At 41.0% G+C, this 19,650-nt stretch overlaps 1 protein-coding gene across 9 annotated transcripts in view; it reads left to right on the top strand.

Annotated features, from left to right (window-relative positions):
• The first annotated feature begins 295 nt into the window (after positions 1–295).
• BCLAF3 (BCLAF1 and THRAP3 family member 3) overlaps positions 296–19,650 on the top strand; it is a 54,598-nt gene continuing 35,243 nt past the window's right edge. For 4 of the 9 annotated variants that reach the window (XR_014711334.1, XM_084626332.1, XM_084626331.1 and 1 more), the window contains exons 1-2: positions 296–511; positions 17,262–17,335. Coding sequence is in view for 6 of the 9 variants with exons in the window: in XM_084626332.1 (XP_084482458.1) it covers positions 17,295–17,335 (41 nt within the window). In the remaining 3 variants the exon portion in view is untranslated. Of the gene's footprint in view, positions 512–6,210; positions 6,347–17,261; positions 17,336–19,650 lie in introns of all 9 variants that reach the window. The other 5 variants (XM_084626325.1, XM_084626330.1, XM_084626327.1 and 2 more) reach the window with 4 other exon arrangements.

The raw sequence follows: 19,650 nt of genomic DNA, 5'->3' as shown, positions 1-19,650 counted from the left end.
TGGTCACCCTATTTGGGGTGGGGAAGAGCCGCCTTGTCCTGGTGCTGGGAGGGCCCGGAGTTGGCGGCACCGCCCTGGGGAGCGCAGCCAGGGCTGAGTTGAACCATCCTGAGAGGGGCAAAAGGGCCCCCCGCCCCCCACCCTGGGTTTTTGCAGCCGGCTTCTCCCCGCCCCCCCCTCAGCTCTCAACGCCCCGCCCCCAAGTATTTGCCGCTAGGCCCCGCCCCCAGCTCTGTGACCCGCCTGTGCGGTCAGGCCCCGCCCCCTGCCCAGACTCCGCCCACCCCCGCCCGGACCCGAGCCAGCTCTCCCCAGCGCGGGCAGAGGCCTGGCAGCTGCTTCAGCGGGCGGCACGGAGCCTGCTCAGTCCCTGGGCGCATGCGCCGCGCGAGCCGAGCCGCAGCAGCCGCCGCCTATTCTGAGGGGCAGCGGTTGGTCGCGTTACGCCGGGGCCCGGCTCTCTCCGCGGCGGCGGCGGGCCCCGAAGCGGCGTTGGGGGCGATTCCTCCGGGTGAGTGTCCGCGGGGGCCGGGCGCGAGGGGGGGGGCTGCGCCGGAGGGCTCCCGCTGGCGGGGCGGGAGGTGGGTGTGTCCCCGGCCGGGCCTCGCGCCCCGTGGCGGGGCGGGGGGCACCTGCTGCGGCCGGGCCGGGGCTCGCTGCGGGTCCCGGCGTGACTCGGGGGCGGCCGCGGGGACACGGCGAGGTGCGGGGCCTGCTCGGCCGCCTGCAGCCCGGGCCGAGCTCCCGAGCGGAGCCTCACCTGGGGACAGCGCTGGGTGGAAACCAAAGCTTCCCCCCGCCCCCAGCCCGGGCCGCCCCCCGCCAGAGCCGCGCGCGGCCTGGGCACTGGGCTGGCTGCGCTTCGAGTTCTCCTAGTGCCCCCGGCATGTACAAAACCCCTCCTAGCACCCCCACCGGCGGCTGATAAATGCCCCCTGCCCGTCGCTTACCTTTCTTCTTCTCCCCCCCTTCCACTCCGGCTGACTCTTCCCCCACCAGGGTGCCAGCCTGGCTTCAGGTCACGGGCCAGGGCTAGGGACAAACAAAATCTTCCCGCTTGATATTTCATGTGAAACCTTGTCCGCTCGTCGTGTAGTAAAACCAAATACAGTTTTTACTGGCATGGCAAATGGCATAAGATTAAAATACCAATCAAGCCAACAGCCTCCTCTTCTCGCCCCCCAAGAAACCCTATTCTAAACTGTCCTGTAAATCGGGACAGGAGAGGCGTTGTAGACTCTGCAAATCTGTTAATCTGGAGAAACTCATGCTATGGTCATAGGTACAAACCCCTAAAATAGATCTCTTGCAGTTATGTTAGAGATGCATACAGTATGATTTGGCCAGGTTTGTAAGGGTCAGGGCAAGTGTAGGACAAGATTTATAAGGTTATAATATCCTGAGGTTACTCATATTTCTTGTTCATTCCATTAAATTCATTTTTTCTATGAACTCTGCTGCATCACCTATACAGAACTGAGTTTATTGCTATTATTTTGCTTTGAACTGAACAAGATGTTTCAAGACCCTTCCTGCCCCAAGAAATTTAGGATTTATGAACACACAAACTTGCACAGCTTAACTGAAGATATGTATTTGTATTAGGGCTGTCAAGCGATTAATCATGCAATTAATTTTTTTAAACAATAGAATACCATTTATCTTAAATATTTTTTTTATGTTTACTACATTTTCACAATACAGAATACAAAGTGTACTGTGCTCACTTTGTTTTTTATTATAAATATTTGCACTATAAAAAACAAAAAAATAGTATTTTTCAGTTCACCTCATACAAGTACTGTAGTGCATTCTCTTTATCATGAAAGTTGAACTTACAAATGTAGAATTGTGTACAAAAAACCTGCTCTCAAAAACAGAACCGTATAAAACTTCAGCGCTGACAAGTCCACTCAGTCCTACATCTTATTCTGCCAATCACGAAGACAAACAAGTTTGTTTACATTGATGGGAGATACTGCTGCCTGGTTCTTATTTACAATGTCACCTGAAAGTCAGACCAGGCATTTGCATGGCACTTTTGTTGCCGGAGTTGCAAGGTATTTACATGCCAGATATGCTAAACATTTGTATGACCCTTCCATGCTTCGGCCACCATTCCAGAAGACATGCTTCTGTGCTGCTGTTACTCGTTAAAAAAATGCGTTAATTAAATTTGTGACTACATCTTGGGGGGAGAACTGTAAGTCTCCTGCTCTGTTTTACCCGCATTCTGCATATATTTCATGTTATAGCAGTCTCGGATGATGACCCAGCATATGTTCATTTTAAGAACAGTTTCACAACAGATTTGACAAAACGCAAAGAAGGTACCAAAGTGAGATTTCTAAAAATAGCTACAGCACTCAACCCAAGGTTTAAGAATCTGAAGTGCCTTCCAAAATCTGAGAGGGACGAGGTCTGGAGCATGCTTTCAGAAGTCTTAAAAGAGCAAAACTCTGATGCAGAAACTACAGAACCTGACCCACCAAAAAAGAATATTAACCTTTTGCTGGTGGCATCTGACTCAGATGATGAAAGTGAATATGCATCAGTCCGCACTGGTTTGAATCGTTATCAAGCATAACCTATCATCAGCATGGAAGCATGTCCTCTGGAATGATGATTGAAGCACGAAGGGACACATGAATCTTTAGTGCATCTGGCACGTAAATATCATGCAATGCGAGCTACAACAGTGCCATGCGAATACCTGTTCTCACTTTCAGGTGACTTTGTAAACAAGAAGCAGGCAGAATTAGCCCCTGCAAATTGTAACCAACCTTGTTTATCTGAGTGATTGGCTGACCAAGAAGTGGGACTGAGTGAACTTGTAGGTGCTACAATTTTACATTTTTATTCTTGAATGCAGGTTTTTTGTACCTAATTCTACATTTGTAAGTTCAACTTTCATGATAGAGAGGTTTCAGAGTAGCAGCTATGTTAGTCTGTATCCATAAAAAGAAAAGGAGTACTTTTTGGCACCTTAGAGACAAGCAAATTTATTAGAGCATAAGCTTTCATGTGCTACAGCTTACTTCAGCAGATAGAGGTTGCACTGTAGTACTTGTATGAGGTGAATTGAAAAATACTATTTCTTTTATCATTTTTACAGTGCATATATTTGTAAAAAAAATAATGTAAAGTGAGCACTGTGCATGCACTTTGTATTCTGTGTTGTAACTGAAATCAATATTGAAAATGTAGAAAAACATCCAAAATATTTAATGAATTTCAGTTGGTATTGTTATAAGGGTGATTAATTGCGATTAATTTTTTAAATTGTGATTAATTGTTTTGAGTTAATCGTGAGAGTTAACTGCAATTAATTGGCAGCCCTAATCTATATTGATTTCATTAAACAGGTACAAGTTGTGTGTGTAGGGACTGGTATTTTGGCTTGAGAGTTTTACAGGATTGAACCAAATCAACATAGACATCTACACAAACTTGCACCAATTTAAACAAAGTAAATATGCAATAAATAGTTGAAGTGGTACAAGCTTTTGTGTAGACAAACCCTTACACCTAAAGTCCTTGTCTAGATAAAGCTACTCAATTTTATAGAAACATCTTTTTGCCTAGCATAGATAAGTGGTAACACTTCTAAAAGCACAAAAGTGAGTTAGGAGGCTAAGCGCCATTTTCAAAAGTGACTTAGGCCATGTCTACAGTACAGAATTATGTCTACGTAACTTATGTTGGCATACAGCCACCACAGTTATTAACTGGCTTGTGTATGTGCACGTGGGTCCTAGTGCTTGTATTGATTGTGTTGTCAGTAAGCAACGCAGTGTCTACACTGACAGTGCATCAACCTAATTACATCAGTTGTGACTCTAGGCAGCTCAGGGAGGTGCTGTTACTCAGTTGGTGCGAAGAGGCACTTACATTGACGGGAACCAAAAGCAAAGACCCTTCCACAGCTAGGTTGACACAAGGCAGGTTGTCGACCTAACCCTGTAGTGTAGACTAGGCCTTAGGCTCCTGAAAATCACTGAGAAAATGGGGTGTGTGCTCCTTAGTCACATCGGATCTCTTGAAAATTTTATCCGATTCCTAAAAAAGAGAGACAAGTGAGACAAGAAGTGATGGGAGAACTGGAGGAGAGAGCCCCATCATAATTAGTTATGTTATTTTATTTCTTACCTTTGTAGGTCTCTATTCTTTCTTGAGTATTATGGGAAGAGATTTGTGTATTGCATTGGAAATTGAAGGCTGTTTCATCCATAAGGGACAGCATAGAAGAAGGCACAAAAATGTCAGTGGGAAAAGCATACAAAGGAGATCAGAGCCTGGGGCAGAGTTGGAAGGCAAGGACGAGAAGTTTAAATTTGATATTCAGTTGTTTCTGAACAACACATTTTTGACATCTTGAAAGTTCTAATTGGATTTTCTAGAATAGTTTTAAAATATTTTCTTCTGCAAGTGCTAGTGTGGGAAGAGATCAGTCAAAAGTAATTCATTTAGTTTTTGAGACATACCCTCATAGTTCTGATGAACAGCTGTCTTTCCTAAATAATGTCTGTGCTATACTGTGCACCTCCACATCTGCCTCCAGCAAAATAACTCTGGTGGTATTGCCACTACTTTAGTATGTATAATCAAGTCAATTTTCTTCATGCCTGTGATAAACTGAGGCAGGATTCATTTTGGTCCAGTCATTGCTAGAAAAACCAACTCTGTCAATGGACATGCATTTTGAACAGGGACCACCCTCCAGGTAGCTCTGTCTTGCAACGTAAAGGAGATCTTTGTCCTTGGATTATACTAAAGCAAGGTAGTTAAAACAGGTTGGATCCCATCTGTATTACAGATGGAACCATATTTTAATCATCTCAGGGGAAGGGGAAAGTATAGTAAATAAATTCTCCAGGATGACTTATTTTGTAGTGTAGATGGGCAACATAGTTAAAATGGCTGGAAGGGACCTCAAAATGATCTACTCTAGGCTCCCAGGCTGAAACAAGACCAAATAAACCTAGAGCATCCCTGGCAAGTGTTTGTCTAACCTGTTCCTAAAAATCTCCATGGACTGGGATTTCATAACTTACCTTGGAAGCCTGTTCCAGTACTTAACTTTTTAGTTAAAAAGTTTTTCCTCGTATCTAACCTAAATCTCCTTTGCTTCAGATTCAGCCAATTACTACTTGTCCTGCCTTCAGTGGACATGGATAATTGGTCACCTTCCTCTTCATAATAGCCCTTGAAGCTTTGAAGACTGTTATAAGGTCCCCCCTTAGTCATCTTTTCACAAAATTAAACATGTCCAATTGTTTTAACCTTTCCTCATAGGATAGTTTTTTAAACTTTGTCATTTTTGTTGCTGTCCTCTGGACTCTGTCCAATTTGTTCATCTTTCTTAAAGTGTGGTGCCCAAAACTGGATACAGTACTCCAGCTGAGGTCTTACCAGTGCATTAATTTAACAGTGGGTTTGATATTTCATCTTTATGATATATAAATTCGAACAGTTACCTCCTATGTCTTGCATACATGTGACACTCCTGTTAATACACCCTGGAATATTTGCCTTTTTTGCAACTACATGACATTGTTGAGTCATTCACTTAGTTATCCACTGTAACCCCCCATATCCTTTTAGCAGTACTGTTGTCTAGCCAGTTATTCGCCATTGTGTAGTTGTGCGTTTGATTTTTCCTTGCTACGTGTTGTACTTTTCACTTGTCGTCTTTGAATTTCATCTTGTTGAATTCAGACAAGTTCTCCTATTTGTCAAAATTGTTTGAATTCTAATCCAGCCCTCCAAAGTGATAGAAATCTTCCCAATTTGATGTAATCTGCAAATTTTATAAGCATACATACTCCATTGGGTCATTAACGAAAATATTAACTAGTACTAGACCCAGGACAGACCCTTGCAGGACCATACTAGCTATGCCCTTCCAGTTTGACAGTGAACCATTTATAACTACTCTTTGAGTACAATCTTTCAACCAGTTTTGCATCCACCTCATAGTAACTTCCTCTAGAGCACATTTCCCCCCTAGTTTGCCTATGAGAATGTCACGTGGGACTGTGTCAAAAGTCTTAATTAAATCAAGATGTATCCCATCTACTATTCTCCCCCCTCATCCAGTAGGCTATAACCCTCTTAAAGAAGGAAATGAAGTTGGTTTGGCATGATTTGCCTTATGACCTTGTTATCCTATAGGTGCTTACAATTTGATTGTTTAATGATTTGTTCCAGTATCTTTCCAGGTATCAAAGTTAGGCTGACTGGTCTATAATTCCTGGAATCCTCTTTCCCCTTTTAAAAGATTGACAAAGGACAAACAAAGTACTTATCCTCTGGAACTTCACCTGTCCTCCACGAGTTCTTGAAGGTAATTGCTAACGGTTCAGAGATTCTTTTAGCTAGTTCCTTGGGTGAACTTTGTTAGGTCCTGCTGACTTGAATACGTTTAAGTTATCTAAATATTCCTTAACCTGTTTGTTCTGTATTCTGGCTTGAGTTCCTTCCCCCTTGTTAATGTTAATTGTGTTAAGCATCTGGTCACAATTAATCTTTTTAATGAAGACTGAAGCAAAATAGGCGTTAAACTGCTCAGCCTTCTTAATCTTCTTTTATTAGCTATCCTTCCTTGTTAGGAATTTGACCTACACTTTCCTTCATCTTTTGCTTGCTCCTCATATACTTATAGACTCTCTTCTTCTTGCCTTTTTTATCCCTTGTTGGGTGTAACTTGTTTTATGTCTTAAACTTTCTGATTTTTTGTCCCTACATGCATGTGCAATTTTTTTGTACTTGTCCATAACAATTTGTCCATGTTTCCACACTTTGTAGAATCCCTTTAGATTTTCAGGTTATTAAAAGAGCTCTTGGTGCAGTTCACTGGCAGCATTCACATACGACATCACTGAAAGTCCTTTTTAGTGTTTTTTGAAAATGATCTGGAGAAAATTTAGTTTCCTGTTGTTTTGTGATTATTAAAAACAGTTCTCTGTTAGGTTTTATATAATAGTGTGTTGTATAGCATTCAGGTGTTATAGAACTCTGGAGAAGATTGTGTTGAGATTGTACCGGTGACCTTTTTCTTGTCCATGACCCTAACCTGCAAAAGGGGGAGACTGGGTAGAAGAGGAGCTTTAGCTCAGTTTTGTTTCTTCATGAAGTCTAAAAGGCCCGAAAGAGTTCTATGAGCTGAAGGGGTAGTATCTTTCCCTAGTTTGTTTGTCAGAAATTCAGGTTTTATCTCCCCTGGAAGATACTCTAGGAGACTAGGGAGCTATTGAATTCAGGAAATTTCAAGACACTGAAAGATGAATATTTGAGACTATGAGGGTTTAGTGTGGCTTGGGAATGCCTCTCAATTCAGAGTAGAGTTCAAGCTTTCATTATGTGACCCACATGGTCCGTTATAGCCTGGTGCAGTGCAGCAGTGGGTCTGCCTCTGTTTCCCTCCTGGCCTTTTGCTGTTCCACCCAGCCTCCAACACCTTCTAAGTTGAGGTGATTTTAGCGCTCTGGCTAGGTCACCCAAAAGTTCCTCCCCTTCTGGGGTACCGAAAGTCCAAAATCAACATGAAGAAATATAAGCTTTCTCCTTACCTCAAGGAGAGCCTGTAGCAGTAGTCTTCCACCCTTCCCAGCCTGTCTTCTCTCCTGCAGTGAAAACTCAAGTTGTGCTCTCTCTCACACCCAGGGAACAAATCAGTTGGGCTCTCTTCCCTTTTAGCTTCTTCCTCAAGGCCTGACATCTGCTTCAAATGTCCTGAAGTGGGGTTGATTGGGCCTCCAGTAGCCCATTAATTCTTACGTGACTAGTGTGATGGATTGTACGAACCTCACACATGATTTAAAAAAGGAAAGTTAGTCATTTTAGTAGTGAAATAAACCTCCTGAATAGGAACTGAAAATACAGTGTTGTCCTCCTGAGTCTGCAGACTATGTAGAATTCCAAGACAACTGCCTCACATCATCTTTGAAGTGTACTTATGAGGATTTCTCTGGTGCTCCTCACAGAAATGTCTAGATAATGTTTGTGGTTGACACTATAAAAGGTAGACTTGGAAAAGACCTTCTAAATCTGTGGTGTATAACCTAGGGTCTTAATGCTTTCTCCACAAAAAACTGCATTTATTTTGGGTTTAAAAAATATAATCATTATGTACATTATTTTTAGCCCATTGGTTCTTGTAAGTTTCCACTGCATTCTTTTTTTGGTGCAAACATGGTGTTTTACTGGCCTAGGTGATGTCACTGACTGGGTGAGTTTTCATGTAAGTCTGCTAAAATTATAGCAGATGCCCAGTAAACTTACTCACATAAGACATTTCTGCTGTTTATATTTACTAAAGATCATCATCATCATGTTCCCATTACGTCTCATGGCAGCGACAAAGCTCTTCCACTCCTGTCTGTTTCTGGCAGGTCTTTTAATGGTTACCCAGCTGTGCCCCAGGCTTTTCAGCTCAGCTTCCAGAGCTCTTTGCCATGTTGTTTTCGGGCGGCCTTGTTTTTGCTTGCCTTTAGGTGTCCATTTTATTGCCACTCTGGTGATGGAATCGGTTTCCATCCGAAGCACTTGGCCAATCCATCTCCAATGCCTCCTGGCAATGATGGTGCTCATATCCTCTTGGCTGCACTGTGTGAATAGGTCTTGGTTTGAGATTGTCCTGGGCCAAAAGATATGGAGGATTTTTCTGAGGCAGGTTGTATGGAATTAAGGTAGTTTGGACACGCGTCCTCCTTTCTCATTCCCCAGTATTCTGCACTGTAAAGTAATGTTGAAAGTACGCTGCTCTGATAAATCTTGAGTTTGGTTTTGTATGTTGATGATTTTCCGACTGTATCTGAGCTCCTGAAGGTGTTCCTGACTTTATTGATTTTGTTCTGGATGTCCTGGCTTGTTCCACCATCTTGACTGATGGTGCTGCCCAAGTATGTGAATGTTTCTACATTGGTGAGAACATAATCCTCTATCCCTGTTGGTGATGGTGAGACAACATGAAAGGTCATGATATCTGTCTTATTGTAGTTGATTTTCAGTTCAATTTGCTGTCTGAATGCATTGTCGAGTTGTTTTTTCTTGCATATGGTGTTGGGTATGTGATAGAGCGAGATAATCTGTGAAGTCCAGGTCTTCAAGGATGTCCATTTAATGCCTCTTGGCATGTCTTCCGTTGTATGCTGCATTACTAAAGCTGTTCCCACAAATTAAAACATTGTAGAAAATTCTTTTAAATTTGTTGGAACAAACCCATTGATGTGCTGCACTTTTTTTCTTCAGCATGGTAAAGCTTATAAATCCTATAGTAGGTCTTCATCCTGCTTCCATCTTTGGGATGGAACTCAGGCATATGGGACAGTTTGTGTGGAATTTATGATTTCTGTATGATATTATGAACTCTGTATGTTTATGCCCGGGTGGTGATCTTTACAATTTGCATCATACTGCTTGTGGCAAGGAGAAAGGGGACTGAATAGGCTGGTCATTGAGGACCTTTAGCTGACTAGGCCTTGCCCTAGCAAAACAATAGTGTGGCTGCCACCTTGGTAAAAAAAAACTGTCCACAGAAGAGCATGGGGGAAAAAACAGAAGGAACAAAGGGCTAGGAGTCAGTGTTAGCTTTCAAAACTACAGAGACTGAGAGGGTCAGAAGCACCAAGGCCCTGCTTTCTGGGCTAGAGGGAACCTTGTGACTGTCAGACCAACAGAAGCCAAAGGAAGCTGGTTGCAGGAGTCAAAGCAGACTCCATGATTCAGAAGAGAAGCTTGAACTGGAGGCATGAGGTCCAGGAGAGGGGGCCTGGAAGCCTGAAATGTTACCAAATGACAAAGAATGCTCAAGAGTGGTGAGGAAACCGAGGCAGGGAATTGTATACAGATGTTTCTTATTTTGCACCGATCTGTGTATCTCATGGTGTCTAAAATAAAGCAGGGTGGATAAAAATTGGTGACTTTTTGAAAAACATAAAATTGATTTTTTATTTTGTTTAAATTGTATTTTTTTCTTTTTAAAAAATAAACCTGTTTAGCATGAATCTGAATTTAATGCAAAATACATTAAAGCCTACATTTACTGTAATCTCTTAAAACATTTAAATAAATATTCTGAATGCATGAGCCTCTATGAAAAATGGAGTTAAAGGCTGTTCTTCTATATAAAGAAAAACACTGGGAAAAAATCTAACTTTTGAAGTCAAGCATTATGAATATGGACGAATAGATCAGCCTAAGTAATTTAAGAGATAGTTGTTTCATTTTTGAGAGACTTAGGTGAGATTAGGAATTTAAGATCCTGTTACTTTTGTTTGGCATATTTGAAAATTTTCCCAGGCTGACCTGAAATCAGTTTGTTTGACTGACTACAGTTAACCCCTCTGTTTAATAAATTTTTTAGTTGTGTAAGTATGAAACATGTTTTGTTAAGAGAGATTTATGTATCTAAAACAATTAAGGGTGTTTTGTTTTATATGTTTTATATGTATGTTTTATACACTTTATACACTTTATATGCTGTTTTGTGTGTTTAAATTCTAATTGTCATCCTAATACAGCTTTCTACAAACCGTGAGCTAAAAGTTAATTATCTAGTAAATAAGCAATATATCATTATCATTTTCTAACAAACTAAAAATGTACAATAAATAAGAATCTGAAAATATTAAGCTATATTATTGCTTAAATAAATGTATATAGTCTACCCTTCTAGATAGCAAAAAGATGCACCAAATCTAGTGTAAAGGCTCTGTTTAGTTGTAAATCAACATGTTATATCAACCAATGAAAATGCACCTTCTTTAGAAAATTAACTGAAATACAAATGGAAAAGTTGATTAAAATCTTATGTAAATCAAGGCTTTCCCCTGGGTTTTTTAAATCAGTGGTTTTCAAACTGTGGGTCACGACCCAGTACTGGGTCGCAGAATATAGGGCACTGGGTCCCGTCGGTGGTGCTGCCCAACTAAGGCAGGCTAGTCCCTACCTGTTCTGACACCACGCTGTGCCCCGGAAGTGACCAGCAACACGTCTGGGTCCTAGGCGGCGGGGGGGCACAGGGCTCCACGTGCTGACCCTTCCCCGAGCACTGGGGTTCCCAGCCAATGGAAGCTGGGGTGGGGGGGAGGGGTGGTGCCTGCCCACGAGCGCCGCATGGAGATGCTTGTGCGCCTCCACCTAGAAGCCAGACATGCTTCTGGCCGCATCCGGGGCGGAGCGCGGTCCACAGTTCCAGGACAGGCAGGAAGCATGCCTTAGCACCCCCACTGCACCGCTGACCAGGAGCTGCCTGAGGTAAGCCTGCTCCCCAATCCTCAGCCCTGAGCTCCCCCCCAAACCCAGAGCCCCATCCTGCGCCCCAAACTCCTCATCCTCGGCCCCACCCCAGAGCCTGCACTCCAACCCTCTGCCCTAGCCCTGAGCCTCCCACACCCCAAACACCTCATCCCCAGCTCCGTTGGGTCGCGGGCATCAACAGTTTTCTTCAACTGGGTCTCCAGAAAAGAAGTTTGAAAAGCACTGATTTAAATCATTCCACCCTGCAGTAAAGTGATTGGTTTAGATATCCCTCTGCAAATTCTTGTTTATCTGCTTCAACTATCATGTCACTGAAGAGTTAAACTATACACCTGAGTACCCATTAGGGTGGAGTTCTGGAAAGTGTGTTCTTAAGTTACTGGGGAGTCATGAGCAGGAGTGTGTGTTTTGCACTGGTCTTGGGGCTAGGGCAGCTGGACCATGGAGCCCTTCCGAGAAGGGGTACCAGACAAGAGTCTGTTCCTGGGGAGTGAGCCAAGAGGCCAAAGAGAGAGAGTATCTGGAGCTCACTCAGAGGAGCTTAATAGCATACGGATCCAGTGACAGCAGCCTGATGAGCCTCCAAAAACGGGTAGCTACACCAGGTCTGTGAAAGCTTGTTAATCCCTGGCTCATGGGTATACCTCATCTGTTGAAAAGACTGCCAGGTTTGTCTTGCCACCTTGTTTATGAGTAGGACAGACAGACTTCTATGCTGCAGGTCTTAGCTCTTAGGGCAGTTGAGCTTTAATGTGTCTGGATCTGTGTCAAATGTTTTGGCTGTCTTCTGAGGTTGAGCCTCTGAATTCTTGGCTTCTCTCTCTTGCTGAGCCACTGCATTGGTGCATGCTTTGGTATGTCCCTGCTAGATACTTGCTTGGCAAGTGGTCAAATGAGAGACCTTCAATTCCTAAACCTCTTTCCAGATAATGCATGGATAATGAGCTCTACTAGTTTATGGCTGGGGAAATGCCCTTCCTCTCTTTCTCCCCATCTCCTGCCTAGCCCACAGATGAATCAACCAGACCACCTTATTAACAAGGCTAGACGAAAGCCAGATAGGAGAGGTATCAAGATGGCAGTAAGGGACCATTGTGCCCAACTCCACAGAATACCCAAAGTCCACATATTTTATAGCCTATTTACAGAAGCCTTAACTAGCTACTGTTTTTCCAGTTAGACTTACCAATGTAAATTTTTTCCATTCAAGGTATATAAGGGTGGAGGTTGGGACACCTCCAGTTCCCTCTCCCATCAGCCAGGTGACCACAGTTCCGATTGATGATTCCTGAGTCTGACCATGCTGGACAAAAATCCACATAAAGGAGTCAGGAATCTATGAGCATACCCTCCTCCAAGACTTGTCTGACAAGGGAAGCAAAGAAGCAGCAGCCTTTTGGAGCATACAAAAAGATTAAAATAATCCGCCAACAAAAGCTGATTCCATAAAAGATAGTACTTCACCCACCTTGTCTCTCTCAAATAATCTAGACGTGCATCCCACTAGCTCTGCAGGAATTGCCTTAGCTCTGTGTTGTATGTTAGTATCTCTGTCTGAATCAGACAGGGTAAAAGTACAGGAGCCAAATCCTTGCTGCCTCCCCAAAAGAATGCACATGGGAGAAGGGCAGGGAATACAAATAACACTGGCCATTTTAAGCTCAGGCATAGATTTGTCTTTCAGACCCTTGCTAAGGGTGTTATAAGGATCCTTGTACCTACCCAAAGCACTACTCTCAAAAAGGCAGTGGCCAAGAAAAGTTGTCTTGGGGGCTCAGACTCTTCTTGAGAGGAAAATCAGTTCTTGGAATTGAAACTCGAGGGACAAGAAAAAGGAAATATAGGATGGGTTCCATCAGGAGTACTTCAAGACTATTCTAAGGAGGTTTATTTTTGCATAAGACCATTGCTTATGGCAAGTCTTCCCTTTTGTAAACAAAAAACAACAACCTGCTCTTCTTTCCCCCTGCCTCCCCAAAAAGACCCAAAAAACCAGACAGCAAAATGTCCAGAAGATATTTTTCCTCAGCTTCAAAATTAGTTCCTTATATCTCCTTAAATGGTGTCCAGATTATAGCAGAATGGGAGGGCCCTGCAGTACCCCAAGCTCTGTGGTACAATGGACTTCATTGGATCTCTAATTCAAAGCTTGTGGATTTGTATCCCACTATAGTTGCCAGTAGACAGTGTTAGGGGGCTTATTCCTTCACCCACTTACTTCCCTGGTCCTTCTCACATGAACAGAGAGCAACAATACCCGAAGTCCAAAGGTTCAAACAATTCAATGTTTATTGGGGTGAACTTCCAGCAAGCATGATTCCAGTTAGTTTCCTTCCTTCCTTCCCCCTTCCCAGCTCTGACACCACAGAGCCTTACACCTGTGTCCCTGTTCCCATTCCTGCCCTTAGCCAAATATGATTCCAATGTCCCCACCCCTGTTCCCATTTCCCTTCCCCACACCCACCCACTTCCTGATTGACTGCAGACTATATAGTAAAACTTGAGTTCTGCTTTCTATACCTTAACCAATCATTTTCCTGAAATTTAACTATCCAATCCTAACATACTGTAACATGATTATGTAACCAATTATATCCCACCCCCTTAATTCGTTTACACCCAGCAAAATTAATTATGCAGCAGAGAGGAACAATCACAGAACCAGACAGAGATTATACAGACAGACAATAGCAAAGTGGGAATTATAATGACAAAACAATACAGAAGTGAGGATTTCACATCCCAGCTATTGATAAGTGAGTTCTTGCCAGACAGGATGCTTTCAAACTGAGTTTCCTTTTACATTTTCTAGGCACTTCCCTTTCTCTGGAGGTGATAGGCACTATCAGGACAGGATTGTATTCCTAACAGCCCAGTAGCACCTTCTTTCAATGTGACTAGTTTGGAATGTGAGGAGGTGACCCGTCGCTTATGGCTGTCTCTGTTGCTTAGCCAAAGGCCTTAGCCTAAGAACAGGGCCTCAGACTGTCACAGTAAGAGAAGGACCTTACACTGGCAGACAGTGATTTTGATTGTTTCTTTTATACTTCTAACTAGCCAAGTGATAAAAATACACCTAAATTCTTAGAGTATAGACCTTTACAAACAGGCCTGAATATCTATATCCTAACAGATAGGCAAGTGAATTAATCTGTAAGGAAGATCTATGAGGCAGATTCAGCAACTCAAAAGGCCACCGCAGAGTCCACCTGCTTGGCTCAGACAATCCTGACATAGAATTACTGTCTAGTTTCTTCCCCAAACTAATCAGTCTCATGACCTGGGACTAAGTCTTCATTTATTAATAATTCTTTCATATATTGCTATGATTTTTAGGTAACTAATACTCTCGGTCATTGTCTGCATACCCTTGGAAAATAAGCTATGAGCAATTTCTTTAATAAATTCTCTTTTTTTAAAACCATAATCTTCTGACTCTCACTGTCAGGAAGTCAGATTACTTGATTTGGGTAAGTTTTAAATGTCCTATATTAAAACAAGTAAGACATTTCTTTCCATGAGGCAAAAGGAGTGTCTGAGCTGGAAATTATAATAGTACCATTTATCCCAAGGCGAAAACAAGTACATGCTATCAGTCTTTCCCACGCTTCCAAGATGACTGCATTGCTGATCTGGATGAGAAGGCTTTTTCTTAGGTTTGACTTAACCATGTACATTCCACTTTTAGTTTGATCGTATTGTATTATCATGGCTTTGAGACGGCTAGGGATGAGCATTATTGCCTCTTCAGCATTACTACTTATTTTCAGTGGGGAGTAAATAGAGATGTTGCTTCTTTAGATGATGGACTTTTTAAAATTAAGAATGAAATACAAAGACTTTAAGAAACCTATGAAGGGAACAAGTTTTTTGTGAAGTACACAAACCATTGTGCTTTTTCTGGATGGGCAGAGTTGGTGATTGGGAAGGAAAATAACTGAATCCTAGCAAAGATAATAGAACTCTCTCTTCTTTGAGAGTATGGATCAGTTAAGGAAGCACCATTTCCAACATGTTCACTAGCCAAGATTTTAAAGATTTTCATTGCATTGGATCGAGTGGGAAATCACTTATGGCCCTGTTGTGATACCATTGATGTCAGTGGCATCATTTTTGGAATAAGATGCTACTCAGTGTGAGTAAAAATGTTGCAATCTGGCCTTTAATTTTTAAATAAACATTGAATGAAACCATTTGTCTATAAGTATCTGCAATTTTAGTAGTGTGGCTCTCATGCACATGACTTCAGCATTGATGATCAAAATTACTTTGGATTTGGATCTCTTATGAGGCACTCAGTACAAATGTCTTTGGGTGTATGTCACCATCTCTGCTCCATTACAAGGTTTTTGCCTTTTGGCATTACTCCTTCATTTTATGCCACATGGAAGGATTCACCAAAGGTAAATACTCAGATATTTGATTTGTACAGAAAAAACACATATAAAGTACCAGCAAAGTATAGTTCTAGTAAGAAACTTCAGTTTATTGCAAACTGGTATATGGGCAGGTTATGGCACATCTCAATGAGAAAATGCTGGTTTTGATAAACAGAGAACTAAATCCAGTTATCAGGGGTGGTTCTCTGGAGGTCCTCTCCAATTGCAGCAACTCACCACTACTACTCCAGGTCTCCTTCGCCATCACCACCATGTTTTATTGTATTCTTCCAGCAGGCCATGGCCTGTAGCATTGTTGACATATATTTACAGTCCCTAGCCAGTTTCCCCCTTGCTTCTAGGGAAGGGAACAGTACTAGCGGCATCTAATCCTGTGTACTTCAGGATCCCTCACCCCTGCACTTTCTTCCTGTCAGTTTATATAATCCCACCTGCTGGGGTTGCTTCCTCTTCAATTAGCCCTTGAGCTGTAGCTCTACTCAGTTAATTGACTCCCTCTGTCAACTACCTGTCTTCCTGTTAAATCCCAGTTAATATATACTGATGGGTATTAAAGTGACAGGGTGCTGAGTTAGCTCCTGACTTAGCATACCCTGTTGCTCTAGGTTTTTAAAAGGTTACCCACTATCATAATATCTGAATGCTTGTGGTTTTCATTGGGACTATTCAGTATGTCCTTCTGAGTTGCAATTAATAGAATGATTTGTTAAGATCTAATAGCTATTCCTGCAGTTGAAATTGTAGTTTGGTATTTTGTTTTAAGTTATATTATCCAAAAAGTCCCACTTGATGGAAGCAAGCAAATAATGTTAAGAAACATAATTGAATTTTATGGGGTTGGAAAGGAAAAGTGTAAACACTATATTAGACTTGTTTAAAAATGGGAAATGTTTCCTTTTGTAATTTGTCATCATCTGTATGTTTTTAAATATGTCTAAAATCAGGTTATAAAAACCTAAATCAAAATAGCAATGGGAAACGCTCTGTCACCAATGGATTAAAAAGTGAATATAAGGAAATTTAATGTGTCTTTTCCTGTGTATTATGATACTATTTAAGACAAGCAAAATGTAATTATGAAAAGGTGACCTGTAACTGCTTAAAACAACTTTTGCTGAATACACTAAGAGAAGTTCAGTATATGCAGATAATACTCTTAAATTTATAAAGAAGGGAGAAAAAATTAATTTCACTAATGTCCTGAATGCTCCTCCTATGTCTGCTGTTTGTGGCATTCAGCACATAACCTTATAATCATGTCACTTTTTTTCTGTTCTTGCAGGTCCCTTGTGACATTACTTTTTCAAAGATTCCTAAACACAAATATCACAGAATTTAGAGAGGAAAGGGAGCAATTGCCCAATATTTAAATAATTTTAAAGAAAACAGCTGTTTTTTCTCAGGCTACCAGCCTCACAAAATCACTTTTTATCTTTTTTTTTAAAAAAACTGAACAAGATTTAAATACAAATCTTGTAAAAATAAATAAATAAATAAAAGTCTATGCCTCCTATTGATAGCTCTCTTGCTTAAAAACTGTCCGGAGAACCAGTTATTATAGCTCTCTAAACAGACTAATAATTCATATTTTTCTTATAGCTTCAAGAAACTAATTGACACACACATCAAAAGATGGCTAGATCTAGATCAAGATCACCAAGGTGGAAATACAGGTAAATCCTTAACTTTTATTATGGCTTATATAAGAGCTGTCAAGTGATTAAAAACATTAATAGCCATTAATTGCACTGTTAAACAATAATAGAATACCATTTATTTAAATATTTTTGGATGTTTTCTACATTTTCAAATATATTCATTTCAGTACAATACAGAATACAAAGTGTACAGTGCTCACTTTATATTTTTTATTACAAGTATTTGCACTGTTAAAAAACAAAAGAAATATTATTTTTCAGTTCACCTTATACAAGTACTGTAGTGATTCAATTTGTACGTTGAACTTACAAATGTAGAATTATGTACAAAAAAACCTGCATTCAAAAATGAAACCATGTAAAATTTTAGAGCCTGCAAGCCCACTCAGTTCTTCTACTTTTTCAGCCAATTGCTCAGACAAACAAGTTTGTTTGTTTTACATTTGCAGGAGTTAATTCTGCCCTCTTCTTGTTTACAGTGTCACCTGAAAGTGAGAACAGGCATTTGTGGGCACTGTTGCAGCCAGCGTCGCAAGGTATTTACGTGCCAGATGTGCTAAAGATTCATATATCCATTCATGCTTCAACCGCCATTCCAGGGGTCATGCGTCCATGCTGATGACGGGTTCTGCTCAATAATAATCCAAAGCAGTTCAGACTGGCGCATGTTCATTTTTATTATCTGAATCAGATGCCACCAGCAGAAGGTTGAATTTCTTTTTTGATGGTTCGGGTCCTGTAGTTTCTGCATCAGAGTGTCGCTCTTTTAAGACTTCTGAAAGTATGCTCGACACCTCGTCCCTCTCAGATTTTGGAAGGCATTTCAGATTCTTAAACCTTGTGTCGAGTGCTCTAGCTATCTTTAGAAATCTCACATTGGTACCTTCTTTGCGTTTTGTCAAATCTGCAGTGAAAGTGTTCTTAAAATGCCAACATGTGGTTGGTCATCATCCGAGATTGCTGTAACATGAAATATGTATCAGAATGTGGGTAGAACAGAGCAGGGGACATACAATTCTCCCCCCAATAAGTTCAGTCACAAATGTAATTAACGCAGTATTTTTTTAACGAGTGTCATCAGCATGGAAGCCTGTCCTCTGGAATGGTGGCCGAAGCATGAAGTGGCATACGAATGTTTAGCATATCTGTTACGTAAATACCTTGCAATGCCAGCTACAAAAGTGCCATGCAAATGCCTGTTCTCACTTTCTGGTAACATTGTAAATAAGAAGACAGCAGTATTATGTCCTGTAAATGTAAACAAACTTGTTTGTCTTAGCGATTGGCTGAACACGACATAGGACTGAATGGACTTGTAGGCTCTGAAGTTTTACATTGTTTTGTTTTTGAGTGCAGTTATGTAACAAACAATCTACATTTGTAATTTGCACTTTCACGACAAAGAGATTGCACTACAATACTTGTATGAGGTGAACTGAAAAATACTATTTCTTTTGTTTATCATTTTTACAATGCAAGTATTTGTAATAAAAAATCTACACTTTGATTTCAATTACAACACAGTACAATATAAATGTAGAAAAACATCCAAAATATGTAATTTCAATTGGTATTCTATTTATCAGTGCAATTAAAAACAGCAATTAATTATGATTGATTATTTGAGTTAATCACGTGAGTTAACTGATTACCTGCGATTAATCGACAGCCCTAGTTTATATTTTCAGAACATCGCTTCATATACAAGTTTATAAAACAGCCTGTATCTTCTAGGATAGCAGAACAAAAAGATATTAAGGCTAAAAATTTATTTCAAACAAAACATTTATTTTATAAAATATTAATTTTATGTAATCTGTAAAAGCAAGTTTTGAAAAGTAAATTGTTTCCATGAGTTCTTATTTGCATGAAATTTGAGCCAGATAGAAATCGGTAATAGGTTTCAAGCATCATTAAGCCTGCAAGAAGGAGTTTGTGCATGCATGGCACCAGTTTAATTTGAGACAGGTTTTTAAATTCCATTTCCATTTTTAAAAAAGTAAAACAAACTGGTTAACAATTAAGTGAGGTGGACTGTTGGGGTTTGTTGGGTAGGCTGGATGAAGTCTTTCCCTCCTGAGTAGAGGGAGCGGGGTGCATGCTATCAATTTTGGCAGAATGTCAAAACAACCACTACATTTCTAGTTGGCCCCCATAGGTGTGACCGTACCTTTCAAAGTTGATGGTGGTGTCCTGCGTCTGCAGACAGCTTTTTTGCTGAACATAGCTTTCTAGAATTGAACTAGCAATCTGCAATGAATTTTGCATTTGCTAAGGAAAAATCCACAAGAAGATAGTGATTTTCTTGGAATTTACAATTTTCAAGGGTT

This window comes from Lepidochelys olivacea, assembly GCF_965140295.1.
Source record: "Lepidochelys olivacea isolate rLepOli2 genome assembly, chromosome: 1".
NCBI lineage: Eukaryota > Metazoa > Chordata > Testudines > Cheloniidae > Lepidochelys > Lepidochelys olivacea.
The sequence above is the reverse complement of the archived record's forward strand: the minus strand, read 5'-3'. Positions and strand labels throughout refer to the sequence as shown.